The sequence below is a fragment of the Nycticebus coucang genome, chromosome 22 (genome assembly GCF_027406575.1).
Source record: "Nycticebus coucang isolate mNycCou1 chromosome 22, mNycCou1.pri, whole genome shotgun sequence".
Taxonomy (NCBI): Eukaryota; Metazoa; Chordata; class Mammalia; order Primates; family Lorisidae; genus Nycticebus; species Nycticebus coucang.
Window position 1 is genome coordinate 59,209,249 of NC_069801.1, and position 23,500 is coordinate 59,232,748.

The following is a 23,500-nucleotide window of genomic DNA, read 5'->3' on the forward strand; positions in this document are numbered from 1 at the left end:
CTCTGAAAATAGGAACTATTTCACATTCAACATGAGAATCTGAACTACTGATAGAGTGTTCAGCTGCTGGCCTGTGGCCATAGCCCTGTGTTGCAGGTACACGCAGAAATGTAAATATGCTGCTTATATGTCCAAGAGCTGTTCTTTCCTGTGGATCAAGGACACATCTTTGTATATAAACAAACAGGCAGGCTCGGCGCCTGTGGCTCAAGTGGCTAAGGCGCCAGCCGCATACACCTGAGCTGGCGGGTTCGAATCCAGCCTGTGCCCACCAAACAACAATGACGGCTGCAACCAAAAAAGAGCCAGGCGTTGTAGCAGGCGCCTGTAGTCCCAGCTACTTGGGAGGCGGAGGCAGAAGAATCACTTGAGCCCAGGAGTTGGAGGTTGCTGTGAACTGTGATGCCACAGCACTCTACCCAGGGCAACAGCTTGAGGCTGTGTCCCAAAAACAAACTAAAAAAACCCAGACAAACATAAACGTGAAAAAACACATTCTCTTCTGTCCTTCATCCAAGAGAGAGGGGGTCCTTACAGAACCACTGTAAGAGTAGATTCTCGTCAGAACAAATATCACTAAAGGATCAGACCATAAAACTGGACTTTACATATTACTGTGTTAGGACCAAACTTGGCCAAGACAGGAGTGGGGAACCTTTTCATGTGGGAAGACCTCATTAATCAAATAAGGCTGCCTTTAAGAAACGTCAATTACATATACTTAAAAATGTACGTTATTTTGTAAAAATCAGACTACTATTTACTTAATAATTTCAAAAAATGAAAACTATTTGTTAAGTTAACTGTTGATGGCTTTGTGTGTCTGCTCTTTGTCGAAAGTATTTGACTATTTGGTTGCAATGTGGAGGTCCTTCTGGGTGACCCTCTGGATGGGTATCAGTCATTTGGACCCTAAAGGTGTCATGATTTGGGTCAGGAAGGAGAAAGTAGTGGCTGGAAAGCCAAAAAGCAGTTTTCAGGCCTGTCGCTGAAGGCACGGGTGCTCTGCTGTGTTTTTCCATGTTTCAATTGGATCTTTCTTAGCATCAAACAATGATTTTAAAATTATCTACTGAGAGCTCTGTCAGTTCCATCTGTGGCTCTTTAGATGCCTTGGTGATAGCAAGGCAGGCTAACAAACTTATTTGAGTGTGATGCCGTGATTCTCAAAGTCAGCAAACCTTTTCTTTTTCTTTTTTTTTTTGTGAGGCGGAGTCTCACTCTGTTGCCCTCGGTAGAGTGCCGTGGCCTCACACAGCTCACAGCAACCTCCAACTCCTGGGCTTAAGCGATTCTCTTGCCTCAGCCTCCTGAGTAGCTGGGACTACAGGTGTTTTCATCTTTTAATTTCTGCAATACAACTTTTCTGCAATACAACTAATTTTACATATATGTGGTCCTTAGGAGAGTTATAATGCTGATAAGCATTGAATTTCTTTAATGTTGATGTTGCGGTATCACAAAGCAAGCAAATCATTTTGTCTTCTGCAGAAACAGGGTACCAGTGCAATCCCTAATCCTCCTTACAAGCTCTGCTTTCTTCCCTCAGGGTTCCCTGGGTTGTCTTTGACATGATGGACTATTAAGCAGAGAGAACTAAAAAATACCGATGAGCTGTGCAGCTATTCACAAATTCCACTTCAAACAGAAACACAGTGTACCTTTGTCAAAAGCTGGGGATAGACAGGTGTATTCAAGCTCCATAAGCTCTCCCCACCAGCCTCGGTGGGAGTGGTGCCAATTGTCAATTTAACTCTTATGGCTTACTCATGTTCTAATGATGCTGGTCGATCTGGGAGGATTATTTCATTGAAACTTATTTTACTCTTTTAAATACATTCATTTTAAAAATAAAATACGTAAAAGATGAACAAACATGTATTAATAAAAATAAAAGGTTTCAGGCAACGCCTGTGGCTCAAGGAGTAGGGCACCAGCCCCATATACCAGAGGTGGCGGGTTCAAACCTGGCCCGGGCCAAAAACTGCAAAAAATAAATAAATAAAATAAATGAAAGGTTTCTTTTGGGTAAAAGTTGGATTCAGTCTAAAGGCCACGTGGGAGGACATAGGAGGCAAAGGCTGCAGGTTCCCCACCCTGGCCTAGGACGTGTATATCAGAGACAAAAACATAGAATTGGAGATCTAAAAAAAGAGAAATTATCAAAAATACAAAGTTCTGCTGCCATTTAGAATTTACTGTGGGAGCCAAGAAATCCTGTAAACACCTCCTGGATTGCATTCCTCAGCCACTATGGACGGTTTATTGTTTCCTGTAGATGAGTCTGCTTGAGCACCTCAGTGGGACCTCCAAAACTGTCAGAGTATAATATAAGAAATGATAAAAACACAACTCAAAATTACGCAAAATGTACCATCCCAGGTATGTATTTAGCTCGTTGACAAGGGAGCCAACAAGATGGTAAGCCTGGTTCAGAAAGAAGAGAGTGAAGCTTTTATAGTTGCCGAAAGAAAGAATCTTAAGATTCAAATTTAGATACAAAACTGCTTAATGTTTTTTCTATTTTTTTTTAATTTTTAACTAATTTTTTAAGAGATAGGGTCTCACACTGTTGGCCAGGCTGGAGTGTGGTGGTATGATCATAGGTCACTGGGAGTTCTAACTCTTGGGCTCAGGTGAGCCTCCTGCCTCAGTCTCTTGAGTAGTTGTGCACCACCACACCCAGCTAATCTTTCTTTTTGAGACTATCTCACTTTGTTGTCCTCGGTAGAAGACTATGATATCATCACTCACAGCAACCTCACACTCTTGGGCACAAGTGATCCTCTTGCCACAGCCTCCCAAGTAGCTAGGACTCTGGGCGCCCACCACTGCTCTATTTTTAGAGACGGGGTCTCACTCTAGCTCAGGCTGGTCTCGTACTCCTGAGATCAGGCAATCCTTCTCCTTGAGTGCTAGGATCACATGTGTGAGCCACCGCACTCAGCCAATTAATGAGGTCATTAATTGTCCTCATATCAACCTAGCCATGTTTTTTAATGTTTTGTAGAGAAAGGGTTTCACTGTGTTGCCCAAGTTGGTCTTAAATTCCGGGCCTCAAAAGATCCTCTGGCTTCAAGTGATCTTCCACCTAAGCCTCCCTACGTACTGTGATTACGGGTATGAGCCACTGCTCCTGCCCTGATGTTATTTTTTTCTCTAGGACTAAAATCATTTGCATCTCTACCAGACAAAACTAGTATGTGTTGCTATTGAACAAGAACCATTCACATCACCATCATTTTTCTGAAAGTTAATGCATCAGAGAACCCAGTTAGCGTGAATGATAACCAGGTGTCAAGTCAGTCAGCAAATAGGGAAACCTGCTTTGTGCTGGGACTGTTCCGCAGTTGAGGGTACCGCAGAGTCTTGTCTGTTCTCTGCCCTCATGCAGGTCAGAATCAGCTGGCCTGTTGCATGTCCCTTGCTCCAGCCTGCTTGCCATCTGGGCCCAACCCACACCCTTCTCTCACGCAAGCCCCGGTGTCTAGCCTTCCACTTGCAAACTGCAGGGAGACCAGGACGTGCTTATTCCATATTTTCAAAAGAATCAGAGGACGTTAATTCAGTAAGTCGGTTATGCAATTTCCCCTTAAATTAAAAAAAAAAAATCTATTAAGGAGAATTTCTCACTCTTCCTAGTGTTTAAAATCTGGCTGTCTCTGTTCTGACTGTTGTCTTTGTCATCATGTAACTTGGTGCTGAGGAAAAGCTTTGCCAGAGGGATTCAATTGCCTTTGCCGTTCATTTCAGTCACTCCTGCGTTTCCCAACTTTCAGAGTGATCACATTCCTGTTCTGTCCTGCTGCTTAATAAGCATTTTGCGTCTGGCACCCTCTCTCCCTTGGTCAGTCTCTTGCCTTTGATCGATTTTTGGATTTTCTACAAATATCTAGAGTCACCGCTTTGGTTCGACATTATCTTAAGTAAATACGGGTGTGTGTTCTCTTTTATGACTCCCAAATAGTGTTTTCTATTTTGGAGAAATTTATTACCTCCCAGCTTTCTGTAATGGACCGGTCACCGTCCACTTACGGAAGTGTATCCTGCCATTAGTGGTTTTGTCATATAAAGCGTAATTGAATGTACTTGATTGAAACCCTGTGGCATAAGCCATTTGTACTGGGCGTTGTGGAGTGCTTGGGCATATCGGCTCCTGTTCTCAGCCGCTTGGATCTCTCACTAAAGTCTGGCATGTTTTATTTTTCTCATCGCTCAAGAAAATGTCTTCATTCTGTGAAGGTAATCTGACTATAGAGTTTTGTTCTACTTTGATTGTGTATACGAACCCAATAGGGATGTGCTGTATTATTTGGTGTGTGAATTAAAAGGATACTTACGTAGAAATAATTATCACAAGATTTTCTCTTTTTCAAAACATTGATGTGTGTGTTGACCGTCTGTAGATTATAGAGGATTGCCTTTTCAGTTAGAAAATCTTAGTATTTCAAGTATTTTTTAAAGAATAAGGTCTGTAATTTCCACAATTAAAAAAAAAATAGTTTAAATGTAGAATCAGCACACTGGACATTTTTTACCTTTAGGTTTATTTAGAGGTGCCCCTCATTTGTATTACTGGGTTAATGACAAAGAAAATTCAGGTTCCACAGAGTGAAGAAAAAATAAGTAACAGGCTTTCCCACTGAGGAAAGTAATACGTTCTAGTGATAGATTCTTCTGAGGAGATCGTCTAGACCAACAGTCTTAAAAACTGTGCTTCTGAATTCCTGCTTTCTGCCTTGGTGTGTTTACATCATAGTCATTTTTATATAAAAGCTTAGACAGAGGAGATAAATGATTGTTTTTCAAGATAGGACTGAAGTTGGGTACAGTAAAAATATTTTCAGACTGTCCTATTACGTTTTTTGTCATGGAAGAAGAGAATTGTACAAAGGCAATTAACCCCTGTCTCCAATTTTGCATCCTCAGAGGCAGGGAGCTGCTCCGCCCCCCATGAAGCTGCCGCCTCCTTACAGAGCTCCGGCCGAGGACAGCGATGAAGACGCCGAGAAATGTGCCCTTCCCGACGGTGAGTTCCTCTGCGCTATTCAGGGCAGACGCAGAATTTACTAAATTAGGTTTTCATGACTCATAAATGATCAAATGTGGGGCTGTGGGGTCTTCCGCAATGTGCATCAACATATGACGGAAAGAAAACCCATGTCTGGGAAACTTTCGTGGCTTTACTTCCAAAGCTTTTCTCCTGGACGCCAACAGAGCAGATGTGGAAGGAAGCTGTGTTGGATGCTATTTTTCGCATATTATCTCCTAATTATCCTATTTGGTCATGAATACAGAAATTCTAAGAAATCCTTGAAATTGGAAGTTGACTCAGAATAAATCCGAGTTGCACGTAGACATCAACTCTAGATTACTAACTAGTCTTACCTAACGTGACATTGACACTGCTCATGAAAGATTACAGAAGAGCCCACCAAGTCGTATTTTTGGGAATTCGTTTCATCATTTTTTTTTAACATTAGCTGAATCAAATATACATTCATACATGTATTTTATGAAGGGTTTATTCAAAATAATTTGCCTTTCATCTATGTGTATACGATATACGTATTTAGACCCGATTGCCAGCGTATGTGTAGATTTTCTTTGGGGAATAATGAAAATTTTACAAAATTAGATGTTGGGGATGCTCATACCGTTTGGAGATATGCTAAGAACCGCTGACTTATACATTTTAAATGGGTAAATATTATGACATGTGAAATGTATATTATATGTTTCTTTTAAAAAATGTTTCCCTTTTTACAGTATAGAAAAGAAATTTGATCTAGAAATGGAAAGAGTCGAAATTCTAACTCTAGCACTTCTTGGAGGGTGACCTTAAGTATATGCTCATCAACATACAAAAAGAGCATATTAATAGTACCTAGAATTCGGAATTATAGTGAGGATTAAAATAAGGTGCTAATAAGGCTTTTAGCCTGCCATGTAGTAAGTTGTCAACAAATATTATAGCTCTTCTTTTTGTTAATAATAATAATTATTAACTTTATACTTTTCTAAATTTAATAATAAACACAAATAGAAGATATAAAAATAAATACAACTGGGTGACGCTTGTGGCTCAGTGGGTAGGGCATCAGCCCCATATACCGAGAGTGGTGGGTTCAAACCCAGCCCCGGCCAAACTGCAACAAAAAATAGTTGGGCATTGTGGTGGGCACCTGTAGTCCCAGCTGCTTTGGGACTGGCAAGAGAATCGCCTAAGCCTAGGAGTTGGAGGTTGCTGTGAGCTGTGACTCCACGGCACTCCACCGAGGGTGATAAAGTGAGACTCTGTCTCAAAACAAACAAACAAACAAAAAAAACAAAAACAAAATGCAACTTCATAATACCTTGTTTCCCCAAAAATAAGACCTACTTACAGGAAAGATAAGACGTCCCCTGAAAATAAGACCTAGCGCCTCTTTGGGAGCACACCTTAAAATAAGACACTGTCTTATTTTCAGGAAAACGGTAATTAACTTGACTTTATAAGAACTTGATTTGTACTTTGATGTTAGAGAGTCTTTCTTATGCATTATTTTCTTCATTTACTCAGCAAATCTTTGTTGAATACCCACTGCTTTTGAGTAACAGTGTCAAATGAGTCTGCTATGGGGTAAATGAAACACAGCTTGTTTATTCCGGGTGGAGTCATCAGCCTGAAAAAGAGGATACAGGGCATGAGCATAAAATTGGACAAGTGTACTGCGGTGCTTTGGTTCTCAGCCTGTTTTTGGAGAGCTATGAATGACGGACACAGTTGATATGTGTGTACACGTGTGTAATTCACTTCTGTATTGTGATGGAGATATGCGGGTGACTGCAGCAGAATGGGAATAGATTGATGATGCTTTATAATTTCTGGATGCTGGAATGCCAGTATTGGCCGGGTTATTAGGAGACCTGGGTTGGGTGTGCACCTGACACTAGAAGTGTGAGTTCCTGGACGAGTTACTTAACGTCTGCACGGTTGACGCTTGCTTATCTGTAAGGGGCTAGAGGACGTCTTCTCATAACCTGCCTCATGGGAGTGCTGTGACAATCGGAGAAGGAAAAGCACTTGAAGAGCCAAGTGTGAGAATCTGGTGCTTAGTAAGTGCTCTGGTTTGCCATGTGCCGAGCATTGTGCAAAAGCCTTTAGGGGGTGGCACCTGTGGCTCAAGGAGTAGGGTGCTGGCCCCATACACCAGAGGTGGTGGGTTCAAACCTGGCCCCAGCCAAAAACTGCAAAAAAATAAAATAAAGTAAAAGACAAGCAATAAAAAGTGCTACTTGTATTAAAAAAATAATAATAAAAAGCCCTTACGTATATTATCAACTCAGTCAACATGAAGTTTCTAGTTATACAAATAAGGAGATAGGCCCAGAGCAATTAAGGGATGTATCCAAAGTCACATAGCTAATAGTGGAAATGGGGGTCCATCCCCGGCGCCCTGACTGCAGAGGCTGTGCCCTCATCTGTACTTACTGTGACTTAGAACCCATTACTCTAGCACAAACAGGGGTGGTGTGATTTGGGGTTCTCGTGTGAATGTAGCTTTTAGGTCCTCAGATAAGCAGAGCAGCAGCTTCCTCCCCAAAGATACAGTCCCACATGCACAGGCGCATCCACGCGGTACTAAACGCAGAAAAAGATTGTGACACTTAGCATCCACGTTTCACAGCACCTCCAGCACACCTGTGTAGGCTGTGCACGTGACTTCCCTGTCTGTTTTGCTCGCTCCTTTTTCCCTTCCCGATGTCCATTCTCTTCCCATTTTATATCCTATCAAGTTTACTGTTAACTTTCTCCGGAAGCGTTTGCAGCGTATGGGGGTGTTTTTTAGATGGAGCATATTTAAAATGCAGGTGAGCCTAAAGCCTCCTGCCCTCCTCTGTTTCCTTTTGAAATGGATCCCATGGGTTTTTCTTTGTTCCTTACCTCTTATGAAATGAATACTCAGTACAGCTGTGTAGAGCTGAGGCGGCTGGTCACTGTCTCAGCAGATTCGTTTTGTCCAAAGGTTAAGTGTTTGTTTTCGCAGAGGTGAAATCATATGATTGCCTGACTTTTCCAAGGTTGTGACTGTGAAGTGGCTGGATTTCAAGCCACAGACCACCAAGGAGATCACAGCCATGAGGTACACATGATTTTAAGCAATGTTAAAAGGCTTTAGCGGCTGCTTAATTACAAAGTGCATCCAGTCAAGAAGTGGGGGTGCTCACACTGTCCTAGGGAGCACAGCAGGGAAACGTGGCCCTCCCTTCATTATCTTAGATTCTACCAGGAGAGGAAGATGGTAAACAGGAAGGCAGCTTAAGTGGTCACGAGCACTATGAATAAAATAAAAGAATAAGATTAAAATAAATTTTAAAATTGCCTCCTCCAAGGCATTTATTCTGATGTTGAATTCATACAGCTCAGGTTCCTTTGCAGACTACGACCCACGGGCCTCTCCTTACCCAGTGTGGATGGGCAGGTGCGTACACACGGGGGCGTGAACATATCAGTAAAACAAAGCTTTCGTGAAATACTGCTTACCGTTATATTGTGGTGAATTTTATTCTTTTTCTCTTCTATTTCATACTTTAAAATGTTCATCGCAACTCAGTTTATTTTGTGACCTGCCAATGAGTTGCAACCTGAATTACAAAAAATACCGATACGGATCCGTGGTCTTCAAACTGCACGGTGCATCAGAAGTCCCAGGAAAGTGCCTTCAAACACTGATCGATGTGCCATACCCCCAGTTGCTGATGTCTTAGTCTGGGAGGATAATTTACATTCCTAGTGAGCTCCCAGTGATACGCACACATCCAATCCAGGGACCGTGCTCTGAAACCACTCTAGGTAGTCACAGGAGCTGAGGAGTTTACATAGGAATGCTGTGTGCCCGGCAGCAAAGAGCAAGCCTGGCGCCTGTCCCAAGAGGCACCACGGGAGCATCCTAGTCTAAGAACACGTCAGGAGATTATGGCATTGTGGAGTTCACAAGGAAACGGTGTTTCACGAGGGCTTTGCCACTTCCCTTCCCAGTGTCCAGCTGTGTGTGGAGTGCCACCGAGAGGTCATGGAGGCTGGAGACATAAAAGTAACTTAATTTAGCAACAGGGAAGTAATGGGAAGAAGAGACAGGATGCTTGATAAGATAATCATAGTAATGATTAAGATTATTGTAGGAATTAAATATCTTAACCAATATACAAAGTGTGTTATGTAATAGGCATTTGTATTTAGGTCAACTTGCATAGTTGAACATATTTCATCCTGGAGTCTAATTATCATAAGAAGTCTTATAACCATCAACTGAACCAACATTGCTTGAATTTTGAGAATTATAAAACAATTAAGAATTAAGAAATGAGATTGTGTATAGCAGATCACACCTGTGATCCCAGCACTCTGAGAGGCAAAGATAGGAGGATCACTTGAGATCAGGAGATAGAGACCAGTCTGAGGCAAACATGAGACCCCCATCCTACTAAAACTAGAAAACTAGGCTGGCATGGTGGTGCACACCTCAGGAGGCCGAGGCAGGAGGATAACTTCAGCCCAGGAACTGGAGTTTGCAGTGAGCTGTGATGATGCCAGGGGCTTCTAATAGTGCTGACAAAGAAGACTCCATCTCAAAACAAAAGAGGAAAAAAAAAAAGCAATTAAGATCCGATGTACTGGCTCGGCGCCTGTAGCTCAACTGGCCAAGGCGCCAGCCATATACACCAGAGCGGGCGGGTTTGAATCCAGCCCAGGCTTGCCAAACAATAATGTCAACTACAACCAAAAAATAGCTGGGCGTTGTGGTGGGTGCCTGTAGTCCCAGCTACTTGGGAGGCTGAGCCAAGAGGATCTCTTAAGTCCAGGAGTTGGAGGTTGCTGTGAGCTGTGATGCCACCCAGGGCGACAGCTTAAGGCTCTGTCTCGAAAAAAAAAAAAAAGATACGATGTACTTCATCAAAGCTTAGTCCAGCGGTTCTCAACCTGTGGGTCACCACTCCTTTGTAACAACGAAAATGCATCCTGCATATCATATATTTACATTACAATTCATAACAGTAGCAAAATTACAGTTATGAAGTAGCAACAAAAATAATTTTATGGTTGGGGGGGGTCACCACAACGTGAGAAACTGTATTAAAGGGTCATGGCATTAGGAAGGTTGAGAACCACTGGCTTAGTTGTTGATAAAACTACCATTAGCAAAGGTTGCAGGGTTTGTCAGTGTGTGTCGATGGTGCAGGAACCTTTGACTTGCCTTGTGGTGCTGAATTTAATAAAACCAGGTTGTCTTATCGAAGAGTCAAGATGACTGCAGGTGTGACAGGGTCACTCTGTCCATGATCACCTGCTGACCCCAAGGCCTTGTTTCCAGCCTTCATTCTCTTCTGATCTCCTGACCCATATTATCATTTGGCTTTTGGGAATATGCCATGTCCATTTCCCACTAGCACTTTAAATGCTTTCAGAAAAATAAAATGATAATACGTTCCCCTGAGCTGGCCTGTCGCCTCTCGTGCTGAGCTCTGATTGGTGTCACCAGCGCTGCCACCCCCTGACCCCACAGTGACACTTCCCTTCTGTGTATTCTTACTCCTGCTGACAGCGACCAGCCATAGTTTCTTTACATGGTCGTCACCACATTTTCAGTAATTTAAGCACCTACTGTGTGCCATTCTCACCCACTCTTTAAATGCGTTAGGAGCAAGTGTTACACTTTCTGCTGAGTTAGGAGCAAGTATACTGTCTGCCACCTTCTTTGGAAAACCTTACCTGGCTTAGTCCAATATGGGTTCCTGCATTTTTCTTTTTTAGCATTGAGTAAAATATAATTTGTCATGTACTTATTAGATTAATGTCTGTCTTCCTATTAAACCTTTACTACAAATTCTGTGAGGCTAGTGACCCTCTTAGTTCTGACACATTAGAGAAACTCAATATTTGGGAAAATTGATAACACAGGGTATGTGACTTGCACGGGGGGATGCGATGAAAATCTGTGCTTGCTGGAGGTGCTCAGAGGGGCCCTGTCTGCACAGCTGTGCCCCCTGTCCAGTGTCGGAGCTTCAAGGTGCTCAGAGGGGCCCTGTCTACACAGCTTTGTTCCCCGTCCAGTGTCAGAGCTTCGAAGTGCTCAGAGGGGCCCTGTCTGCACAGCTGTGCCCCCTGTCGAGTGTCGGAGCTTTGAGGTGCTCAGAGGGGCCCTGTCTGCACAGCTGTGCCCCCCATCCAGTGTCAGAGCTTCGAGGTGCTCGGAGGGACCCTGTCTGCACAGCTGTGCCCCCCCGGTCCAGTGTTAGAGTTTCGAGGGGCTCGGAGGGGCCCTGTCTGCACAGCTGTGCCCCCCGTCCAGTGTCAGAGCTTCGAGGTACTCAGAGGGGCCCTGTCTGCATAGCTGTGCCCTCTGTCCAGTGTCGGAGCTTGGAGGTGCTCAGAGGGGCCCTGTCTGCACAGCTGTGCCCCCTGTCCCGTGTCGAAGCTTCTGTGTGAGATAGCTTGACTTCTGTTTCCTCACAGGTCACCCAACCTTATCTGAAAGTTAAAGGGGTGGCCTTCTCTCCCCTGGGGAGAGAAGCCACAACCTCCAGCAAACACTGCTTTTTTTTTCTCACTTTGATCTTGGAGGTTAAGTGCTTTTACACCAGCCAAGCCTTTGTGACTGTCAGTGTTCATTCTTTCAACTGCGTTTCTAAACTGCAGGGAACAGAAGATTTTGGAATGACTCTTTGTAACATACAGGAGAGTAGTCATAAAACAGCTGTGAGAACCACACAATGGACCTGTCTCGTGACTCCGACGAGGCCCCAGAAACTCGGTGTCATGGACTTCCCTGTTAGCACTGGCCTCTGAGTGTACAGTAGAAACGTGAACGGGACCCCACACCGCAGGAATCTTAAAGCCTTTTTTTTTTTTCTCTTTTTCTTTCTTCTTTTTTCTTTTCAAGAGAAGAATCTCATTTGTTGTGCAGGCTGCAGTGCAGTAGAACAGCGATCCCCAAACTTTTTTGGCACCAGGGACCAGTTTCATGGAAGACAGTTTTTCCATCTACTTGGGGGAGGGGAGGCTTAGGGATGATTCAGGTGCATTACATTTATTGTGTACTTTATCATTATTAAGCCATAATACATAAGGAAACGATTATACAGCTCACCACAGTGCAGAATCAGTGGGAGCCCGAGCTTGTTTCCCTGCCCCTGGACGGGGTGATCGGAGACAGTGACCCCCACAGTGTGTTGCTCTGGTTCAGCCCACTCCACTCTGTAATCTCATTTTGGCTGCTGTCACTGCAGAAAACCCTGGTGCACAGAGACAGGATGTCAGAAACGGGAGAGGGTTGTCAGTGCGTCTGTGGCAATCTCGGGATATTCCGCGTGGAGATTTAAAGTTGTCTCAAACATACGTTTAAGGCCACCATTATTTGCAGTCTCAAGGAGCTGATCCTTTTCTAACATGGACAAAGTCTAGTCACTGGTTTAGTCACAGATGGCTCCCAGATCTGTTCCTTCCCAGTTCTGGGTTTGTGGTTGGGAACTGAGGCTCAAACCTTTTTGAAAGCCAGGAGAAAGGTCCAGACCCAGTGTGTTTGAAAGCCGGGAGAAAGGTCCAGGCCCAGTGTGTTTGAAAGCCAGGAGAAAGGTCCAGGCCCAGTGTGTTTGAAAGCCGGGAGAAAGGTCCAGGCCCAGTGTGTTTCAAAGTCTCTGCTAACGTTTGAAACATGTCAACAATTCCACTGGTCACTTGTTGCCCCGTAATTTCAGTTTGGCTTTGAGTGTAGCCACTTTATCTGCCACCTTGGACACAGTTGATGTTCTTCCCAGAAGTGACAGATTGAGTTTGTGGAGCAGACTGAATTTGTCACACATGTGAGCGAGCTTTGCTGCCCATGCTGTGTCACCGCAGTGTGGTGCCAGGGGTGACTGTTTTTTCTAAAAGAAATCTCTGGATTTTACTAACTCTGCCAGTGATCTACCTTGGGAAAACCATCCTACTTCTGTGTGTAAGAGAAAACGTGTGTGTTCCGCATCCATCTCCTCAGAGAGCTGCATGACCAGGACTTGAGTTAAGAGCATGTGTGGCTGATAATTTCAGAGCGCTGTTTAGGTCAGGTGACGTTTTCAGCTAGCCAGCGTTTCTTTACGGATGACACACTGTGTAAACCCACACATTCAAAGGGACCTCCTTAACCTAAGTGGTGAAACCAGAAAGTCGTCTGTGTCGTCGTGGCCACCCGTCCATCCCTGCACGTAACTGACGCAAAACGGCCAGATTGGTTTTCCTGACGTGAAATCACTCAAGAGCTTGAACAGTTCTGCAGCTGTGGGGTTGGTTGGCAACAATAGTGCATGTGACATATCCTGTGCACGTTCTCCTGAAAATATATCGCACAAAAACAAGCGTGTTGCCTTGTCAGTGTCAGTAGACTCGTCCACCAGGAGCATGTGCCATGGTGACATGTTAATCCTCTGTGAAGACCGTGCCTCAGTATCCTCTGCCAGTTCATCTAGTTACGATGCCGCCTGTTAACCGCAGCTTCTCCTGCAAGTTCACAGCAAATGTCCTAGCACCAGGCGGGGTCAGCGCTCCACTACAGCAAAGGGCTTCTCAGCTTTGGCAGTGCGGTTAACCCCTGAGAAAGATGCTCTCGGTGGAACACCGTGGCGAAGTGGTGGCCTGCGATTATTGCTTCTGATCACTTTTTTTTTCTTTTGAGAAACTGCAGAGGCTTGTTTTACAATGCAGGATGTCTGGTCTCCATGTGGCAAAGCAGTTGGGAAGGGAGCCGGTCACCGTGTGGTAACAAAGCTGGCTCAGAGAATGGGAATTGCCTGTTTCAATGACCCTGTAATTTAGGTAGGACTCTTGGTGTTTTCTTTTTTCATTTTACTGGCGGCCTTACAGTCCTCTACCTCACCCTGGGGTCTTTCCCTCTTTTCTGAAGAGCTCTCCAGTGATGTTTCTCATTCATTTTTGCTAGGGCTAGCTGTGGGCTTACCCAAACTGTGACTGAGACAAGGGTGCGCTGCCGCAGATGAAAGTGGCAGATAAAATAGTGGGAGGACCACATGGGGACTAAAATAAGTGTGAGACTCTGACTTACAGCCGGACAGCAGAAGCAGGTGCACAGCTGTATTAAGGTGCCCCCTTGCCACTGTAAACGCTGCCACGGATTCAGCTTTGTTGTCACTTGTCACTCACTGACAGGGTTTTGACAGGAGTCTGCAAGCAATTGATGTATTATGATCTCTGTGGGGTCAAACCTCTCCGTTAATGATAATCTGTATTTGCAGCCACTCCCCAGCACCAGCGTTGCCTCCTCAGCCCCTCAGATCATCAGGCATCAGATTCTCCTAAGGACCGACCGAGATTTCTCAAAGTGGGGCTCATGTTGCCGTGCAAGTGATGGGGAGAGGCTGCAAATACAGATGAAGCTTCACTGCTCACCTGCCATTTTCTTCTTCTGCTGTGCAGCCCCGTTCCGGAATCACAGTCCACTGACCGATTCTGGTCTGCAGCCTGCAGGTTCGGGACTGCAGCACTAGAACCATCATAGCTCTCTGTGGCCTCCAGCTCCTGGGCTCAAACAATCCTCTTGCCCCAACCTCCCAAGTAGCACCTGGGACTATAGGAATGCATTAATATGCCCAGCTAATTAAAAAGAAATTCTTTTCCCCATGGTAAGATAGGATTTTTATTAGACAGAAAGGAATACAGAAGTAAAAAGCAAAAATTAAAATTAAAATTAAAATTAAATTAAAAAAAAAAACAAAAAAAAATTTTTTTTGTTTTTTTTTTTTTTTTTTTTAAAGAGACCAGGCTGGTCTCAAACTCCTGGCCTCAAGCAATCCTCCTGCCTCATCATCCTGATTTGCTAGGATTACAGGCGTGAGCCACCATGCCCAACTCAAAGCTGCTTTTAGAAAGAAAACTATAGAACTTTATTGAAGAACTTTGTGGGGTGGGGGTGGGGGAATAGACCTACGATTTTCCTGATGGAACACTAAGTATTTTATTATAGAACCCAATTACTTCTACATTAGACTTTAAGTTTAAGGTAATTTCAATCCAGATCCTAGGTAGACGAGTCTTTTATTTAACAAAAGAATTGGATTAAAAATTGACTTGGAAATGAAATGCCAGGCAATTTTGGAAAAGAAAAATGATGAGGTGGGGGAACTTTCCTTCCTCTGGTATCTGACTCTGTTCTAAACTGTTGGTTTTCAAACTCAGTCTGGAGCTTTTAGACATGAGCGGGAGTGTCCCCCGCCCCCCTTGGCACTGTTGCCATCTTGACTGATGCCTCCTTGTTGTGAGGGACAGTCCTCTGAAGTGTGGAATGGTAGTGGCATCCCAGGTCTCCAACTGCCAGCTGATGGCAGGGGCCTCCTGTCCGTCCCAGCCGGGACAGCCAAAGCCATCTGCACACATTGCGGACGTCCTCTGGTCTGAATGGATAGAGAGTCTCGTTGTTGTTGATTGGCTGAGACGCCAAGGGACAGTCCCATATGGTGAAAATTATCTTACCCAGAGTGCCAGCAGCACTCCTGATTAGAAACTTGCATTGAAAATAGTCTAGAAATAGACTAGAACAGTCTAGAAATAGACCCAGGTGTTTGTTTAGATTTAGGACATAAAATCTTTTCTGAGATGGTAGAAATCGGACAGATTATTCAATAAATGATGGAATATACAGTCATTTAGAGGAAAAAAATGTCGTGATCTTTGCTTGTCAACCTACTACAAATTAATTCTAAAAAATCATGTAATTATAATAACCGAAGCCATAAAAAATACTATAAGACGTCTATAGAAGGGCTGGTTCAGTGGTTCATGCATAATCAGTCCTACCACCCTGGGAGGCTGAGGTGGGAGGATCACTTGAGATCAGGAGTTCAAGACAAGCCTGAGCACTAATAAGACCCCCGTCTCTACTAAAGAAATAGAAAAACTAGCTGGGCATTGCGGCAGGAACCGGTAGACCCTGCTACTCAGGATGCTGAAGCAGGAGGACCACTTGAGCCGAAGAGTCTGAGGTTGCTCTGAGCTAGAGCAGTGGTACTCTAGCCCAGGTGACAGAACAAGGCTCTATATTGAAGTATATAAGAAAAAAGTATAAACCTGTGGCTCAAAGGAGTAGGGTGCCTGCCCCATATCTTGGAGGTGGTGAGTTCAAGCCCAGCCCCAGGCAAAAAAAAAAAGTATATAAGATTTTTTAAAAACCCCTTAGCATAAGGAAAGGCCTTTTAATTATAAAGGAAAATAGTTCCATTTTTTTACATGAAGATAACATTGTCTACATATATAAATATATGTACAATCGGGAGAAAAATGCTGGACGTTGTGGCTCACGCCTATAATCCTAGCACCTAGGTGGCCAAGATGGATGGGTAAATTACTTGAGCTCAGGAGTTCTAGACCAGCCTGAACATAGGCAGACCTGTCTCTACTAAAAATAGAAAACTATCTGGGTGTTGTGTAGGCACCTGTAGTCCCGGTTACTCAGGAGCCTAAAGCAATAGTATTGCCTGAGTCCAAGAGTTTGAAGTTGCTGTGAGCTATGACCCACGGCACTCTCCCCAGCGCAAAAGAGTGAGACTGTCTCAAAAAAAAAAAAAAGAAAAAGAATACATGAACAATAGTAGAAAAAAGCAAAGATCAGACAGTATGTAGCAAAAGAGATTTCAGCAGTTAAGTACAAAAATCTGTTCAGCCTCACTTATAATGAGAGAAATGTAAATTAATATGAAATCAGATTTGGGGGCCTGCCAGATTACTTGATATTTTCAAAATCAATGTTAATCATTGTTGGAGAGGTTGTAAATAAATAACAGTTAGGAATAGAAATTTATATATAAAAAGTTTTTATATATAAAGTTTTTATATATAAAGTTTTTTTTTATAAAAAGTTTAAATGTACATATTGTTTGAACAATTTAGCTTCGTAGCCTAAGGAATTTGTTGTCTGTGTGAATATGTGTGTATGTGTGTATTTACAAAGATCGTTTCTTCCGTGATTTTCCACCGTAGCAAGCACAGTGACGTATGTTGGGACGAACCTTCATTAAGCTTCTGAACGTCTAAGCTTGCCAGCCATTCACTTGGAGCAAGTTGCATCTTTCTCCTTAAGTTTCCCATTTGTAAAGACAGGGATGATGATGATGATGATATACTTTTCTCAGGGTTGTTGTGAGAAATGAGAAATAATACTGTATAAAATGTGTTTATGTAAGAAGTGTGTGTTTTTGTTTTTTTTTTTTTTTTTTGCAGTTTTTGGCCGGGGCTGGGTTTGAACCCGCCACCTCTGGCATATGGGGCCAGCGCCCTACTCCATTGAGCCACAGGCGCCGCCCAGCTACTACTTTTTATTATTATCAGCAGTAATACAGAATTCTTCAATTTGGTCCAAATAGTGCCATTACAGAATGAAATTCTGGCATATTTTTATTACAATTTTATCCAACATTCTTATACTTTAATTTTTAAAAATGTTGCGAGTCAGTTGTTTGCAGTTTAAAGTCAGGTGGACCGCACTGCTACAGTATTGATTGATTGATAGCTGGTGCTGAACTGCTCCCTGGTCACCTCAGATTGATGCCATCACACCTTTATTTTCACCAGAGATCACTAGAAAAGAAAGATATTTAGGAGTACTTCACTTTTCTCTAGTACTTTTTCTCTTCTTTATTTTCTCTGGACCGAGGTAGGTTGATCGTAGGAGTACTGAGTGATCACGCATCAGTTTGTAGTTCTAACGCCCATGGATTGACATCACTCCTTTCCTCCCTGTGGAGAAAGTACATGGAGGAAAATGTTTTGAGAAAAATTAATGATTCAAATGGAGTCTGAAATGGAAAACAGAGATTTTAAAGGTTACTTTATTTACTGTGAGTGCTAGTTTACCAAACAGTCCCAAAAAACTTTGGGTAAAACTTAATCTCTATTATTCTGCCTTGCAATATTTAACTTTTTATGAACGTTTTGTTACCTGACAAAGGACATAATGTTCTTTATGTTCTCCCATTAACTTTCTATATCCTTTTCTATTTAATTTTTTTTTTTGTTTTGAGACAGTCTTACTTTGTCACGCTCAGTAGAGTGCTGTGCTGTTACAGCTCATAGCAACCTCAAACTCTTGGGTTCAAGCAATCCTCTTGCCTTAGCCTCCCAAGTAGCTGGGACTACAGGCACCCACCACAAGGCCCAGCTATGTTTTAGAGACAGGGTCTCGTTCTTGCTCAGGCTGGTCTCAAACTCATGGGCTCAGGTCCACCCACCTCAGCCTCCTAAGTGCAGGGATTACAGGTATGAACCACCACACCCGGCCTTTTTATCTAATTTTTCATCTAAAGACCACCAACTATTGCCAAGTGTGGTAGTCCTTGCTATTCAGCAGGCAGGAGGATTGCATGAGCCCAGCGTGGGTAACCTAGCATAACCTCTATTATTAAATTTAAAATTGTTTAAATTCTTAAAAACTAGTAGCTTTTATTTCCATCTTTAATTATTTGTAATATTTTACTCTTATAGTAATAAATAAGCATTATTCTTCAACTAACTGATAGAATTTCGACATGGCAAGCTCATGTCACAGAAAGAGATTTTTCACTCCCATGTTACTTCAAGAATGCTAACCCTAAGTAGGAATAGTACATCTAAATGTCAGCCTTGCTTGAGTCAGTCCATTAATACCCAGTGTTGTTTTTATTGTTAATCCATCCTGTCACCGGACCATTGATCTTACACTGGTTCAGAGGTGCCTGAAAGATTTCCCAGTGTCTTGCAGACCATGAGTCTTCTGGAAGCCAAAGCCATATAGCAGATTTTAACCAAATTCCAAGGTCAAAACTGAATTCTCTGTAGGATTCTTAGTAATTTTTACTTGGGAAAAAAAAACAACACACACACACAGAAGAATGTATGGGGCGCCTGTAGCTCAGCAGCTAGGGCGCCAGCCACATACACTGGAGCTGGCGGGTTCAAATCCAGCCTGGGCCTGCCAAACAACAATGACAACTGCAACCAAAAAAAATAGCCAGACGTTGTGGCGGTTACCTGTAGTCCCAGCTACTTGGGAGACTGAGGCAAGAGGATCGCTTAAGCACAAGAGCTGGAGGTTGCTGTGAGCTGTGATGCCACAGCACTCTACCCAGGGGGATAGCTTGAGATTCTGTCTCAAAAAAAAAAAAAAATGTACACTAAACTATTTGAGAGTAAAGACTTCTTTATTTAGTTGTTTGAGGTGGGGTCTCACTATATATTACCCAGCCATCCTCCCACATCAGCCTCCCAAGCAGCAGGGATTATAAACATGCACATGCCACCTATCAAGAAAAAACTTCTACTTGCAACTTTATTTAATCCACTCAAACTTAATAGTATAACAAAATATGCTTATTTAAAAGATTTAGAGGGGCGGCGCCTGTGGCTCAGTCGGTAAGGCGCCGGCCCCATATACCAAGGGTGGCGGGTTCAAACCCGGCCCCTGCCAAACTGCAACCAAAAAATAGCCGGGCGTTGTGGCGGGTGCCTGTAGTCCCAGCTACTCGGGAGGCTGAGGCAAGAGAATCGCTTAAGCCCAGGAGTTGGAGGTTGCTGTGAGCTGTGTGAGGCCACGGCACTCTACCGAGGGCCATAAAGTAAGACTCTGTCTCTACAAAAATAAATAAATAAATAAAAGATTTAGAAAGCATTTTGTTTTACAGCTCAATAAAAGCAACCAACCCAATTTTTAAAAATGAGCAAAAACTTGATATATCCCCAGAGGCGTGTGAATGGCTAATAAGCACCTTTTGATTAGTTGTTAGAGAAATGCAAACCAAAACCACTGTGCATCCACTAGAATTATTTTAATTTAAAAAAGACAGGCAGTATAGTTTATAATTATGAAGCATATTTATAATTAAAACCTTTTTATACTGCTGGTGGCAATGTAAAATGGTGCAGCTGCTTGGGGGAAAAAAAAAAAAGTAGCTTCAGGCTTACTATACAGCCCAGCAGGTCCACTTCAGAGACACAGAAGCACATGTTTGTACAAACTCCTTTCCATCAAAGTTCATAGCACTATAGATAATAGTCAAGGACTGAAAACAAGCCAAGTGTCCACCCTTGGGTGGATGGATAAACAAAACATACATCCGTATAGTGTAATACGGTCAAGCAGTGAAAAGGAGCATGGGGCTGGTAAGGGCAGCCTGGTGTGAAAGACTGCATGCTTGGCACTGGGCGTGCAATCGAGTTTGGTTGAATTTCTAGGGGCTGTAGAAATGTTCAGTTTCTGAACAGTTGTGATGGTTGTACAACTATAAATTTACTAAAAATCCTTAAATTGTACATTTGCAAGGGGTGAATTTGATGGTATGTAAATTATATTAAATCAAACTGCGATAGTTGTCCCTAAATATAATTCTAAATGAAAGAATCACATGCGTAAGAGATAGTGAAAAGTTATTAATTAGAAAAAGGTCTCTTTTAAAGGAGGAGAGCAATCAAGTCGTAAATTACTTTAAAGAAGGAAATAAAAGTATATGAATCCATGTCTTCCTCGATGCTTTAAAAAAGGAATAAAAGTTTATTAATCAGTGTCTTCCTTGACAGGGATGGAACTTGAGAGCTCATTGGGAGTCGTCTAATTTACAGTTAAAGGATCCTGAAACCAAGAGTGATTAATTTGCCCAGAGTGTTAACTTGGTTCCGGAGGGCAGGCCCTGGACTCAGTTCTCTTTTGGTGCTCGGGGCCTTTCCCTGTACGAGGTGTGCCAGTTCTTAGAAGGAGTAAAGATTTATCTTAGTGGGATAAAGATTTATGGAGCAACTAGTAGCTTTTTTGGTTTAAAATTTCGTCTATTTTTTTGTGTTTTTTTTTGTGGATTCTGTAGTTGATCTCTGCCTTGCCAATAGATGTCACTACAATCAGCAATTATTACCAAGCATTTAAAGAATGTTAAAAATGTTCCTTTCAAATAAGCCTCAGTGGCTTCTTACAGTATTTACATGTTCCTCTTACTGAATAATATGCTGATTTGTTCTCTCCTTTTTTTAATTTTGTTTTCTGGCCATGCAAAATCAGAGGGAAAGTGTTAGACATAAAGGCTAAATAAGATTAAAAATTTTTTTTGTTTTATGTAAATTCTTTTTCTCATTTCCTACACAGTTAATCATAGTTTTCTGGACCTTCTAAATTTATAAGTAAAATAAGTAGAATTTATATTCTAGACGTATAACTGGAGAAAAGTGATGAACTTGGCTTTCTATTTTAAAAGTGGGTTTTTTAAATTCTGAAAACTTTCTCAACTACAACTCTTGATCTAATCTGGATGCACCTATTGTAGCTACAAATTAAAAATTATATTAAGATCTCTTAGTAGTGTAGTGATCATCTAGATGATCTTTTATTCTTTCACAAAGAGAAGATGCCGTAGTCATTGATTGGAAATTCTGAAGTCAGTGTGGTTGATAATGACTATCTTCAGGTGAACCGGGGATGGGATGTAGCATTTTCAGTGGAGTTTAAGAAACCTCCACCCTTTTTCTAGTGGTTTCTCTGAAGCTACGCATTTTTTTTTTTTTTTTTTTGGTAATTTTTTCCCCCAAGAGCTAACGTGAAGACTGGACTGCTCTGCTGCGCGTTGAGAAGCTGCCGAGACACAGAGGCGTCCGCCACAGACGCCGTAGGTTCAGTGTGGCTCCCGGCTTCTTTGTTAACCTGATTCGGTGCAGGGAGAAACAGAGAAAGTTGATGATTGTTGCCCTCACTTCAGACAGGCTGAAATCTCCTACTGTTTCCTTTTAATTTGCATTTGAAAGAACTAATGTGACGAACTCTTTCTCTGTGGGAAAAGTGGGTCATTAAAATGATATTAATTTGAAGCTGGCCACAGCATAACCCGTTACGTTATTGCCTCCTGTTCTGGAATAGAGCTGTCAGGCGGTTGCGAGCAGGGTAACTGAATGTCACAGCCAGCAGCGTGAAGCATCAGAGGGTCCGATGCCGGGAACCAGGGATGTTGCTTTTCTGCGTACTTTTCCCGGCTGCTTTCACCTGCTGACAGACGTGACCGTTAGCTTGAGGACTGGCTTGAAATTAGCTTAATTGATTGCTTCTCGTGTCGGAAATAGTCTGACAGATTGCCCTTTAAAATAGTAAAATCTGGGGGTGGGGGTGGGGGCAGGCCCAAGGTCGTCAGAAGAGAGAGGACAGAGCCCGTGGTGAGGATCTGAGCTGCTTCCAGCACTGAGTGTTTGTCCGGAAGGCGGACACCCTAAGGGGAGCACTGGTGCAACCATGGTCCAAGGGGGCTTCCCAGGTAAGATGCTGCTGCTGCCGCCTGCGGCTGTGTGGTCTTTCCGAATGCAGTCTGCCCTTCAGTGTTGGTGCAGAGTGTTGTCTTAAAGCTTTAAAGCTGAGGCTTTTATCTTGAGGGAGGGCACCTATGCACGAGGAAAGCGATTGTATGTTAAAACAAGCCTCTGAATCTCCTTTCCTGTGTGTGTGTGTGTGTGTGTGTGTGTGTGTGTGTGTGGCGGTTGGAATTGCCCTCCTGATGTTTTGAGAAGTGGAGCAGTTTATCAGACTGTCAAGGATAAACCAGCAGTTTTCGGTGCCAAAATTCTCAACGCTGTTCGCGCAGTATCTCCTTCCAGAATTGTGATTGAGAAGTAGACCTCCTGGTCATTTATTATTATTGGTGTAATTTGTGACTTCGCCATGATGAAAAGGGAAGACGGTTCATGTTAAGACAAGGTTAACCTGATTAATTTTGAGAATTTCACCATTCGGCGTTTCCTTGTTGGTGAAAGCAGAATAGCCTTAAAGAATCATGATAGTGAACAAAGGGCTACTTGTTCTAAATTGTGAAATAGCACCTTCAATATTATTTGCTAATTGTTCTTGACGCCCCGTCACCTAGAAGTTTCGATTTGGTGGGGGTTGGGGGGGGTCCATGCCTGCAATTACCACTGACTTCCTTGTTAACATATGGTTCTTGAAATTGTTACTAGATTGGCGATATAATTTTATAATAGAATACTCTGTTTAATGGTGTGCTTTTGCCTGACTTTTAAAAAATTAGTTTATCGGAATCAGAGATTCTCTTTTATCCACGTAGGACTCTCTTTTATCCACGTAGGACACGGAATGTTTAGCCATCACGGGGCTCCTCCTCCTCCAGTATTATTGCCTAGGGCAATTGCAGAGGCACAGAGGTAGGTTACAGCAGCCTTCTTGTTATTTTCAGCAGCACACACGCAAATTAGGTTATTTCTACTGCAACAGCAAGGTGCATGCTGCATTCTGGGTTTGAGCTAGCAAAGCTTATTCACAGCTGTGCTGTCGAGATAATTGAGCAAGAACTTTCCTTTTGTCTAAAGTATAATTTCTGAAGCTCTTTCTGTCAGGGTCGTGAGCTATCTAGCAGCCAATTCTGTGATTTGACTTAGAGGAAGTGTCACGGCCCTTGCAGGGACGGGTCACAGACCCCTGTATGGCTGCTGCCTGTGCTGTGTTCTTTCACTCTGGGGTAGGGC

General features: G+C 42.9%; 1 protein-coding gene across 1 annotated transcript in view; it reads left to right on the forward strand.

Moving 5' to 3' along the window:
• PATJ (PATJ crumbs cell polarity complex component) overlaps positions 1–23,500 on the forward strand; it is a 408,655-nt gene that overhangs the window by 201,303 nt on the left and 183,852 nt on the right. The window contains 1 exon segment of the mRNA XM_053575260.1: positions 4,930–5,029. Within this exon segment, the coding sequence (XP_053431235.1) occupies positions 4,930–5,029 (100 nt within the window).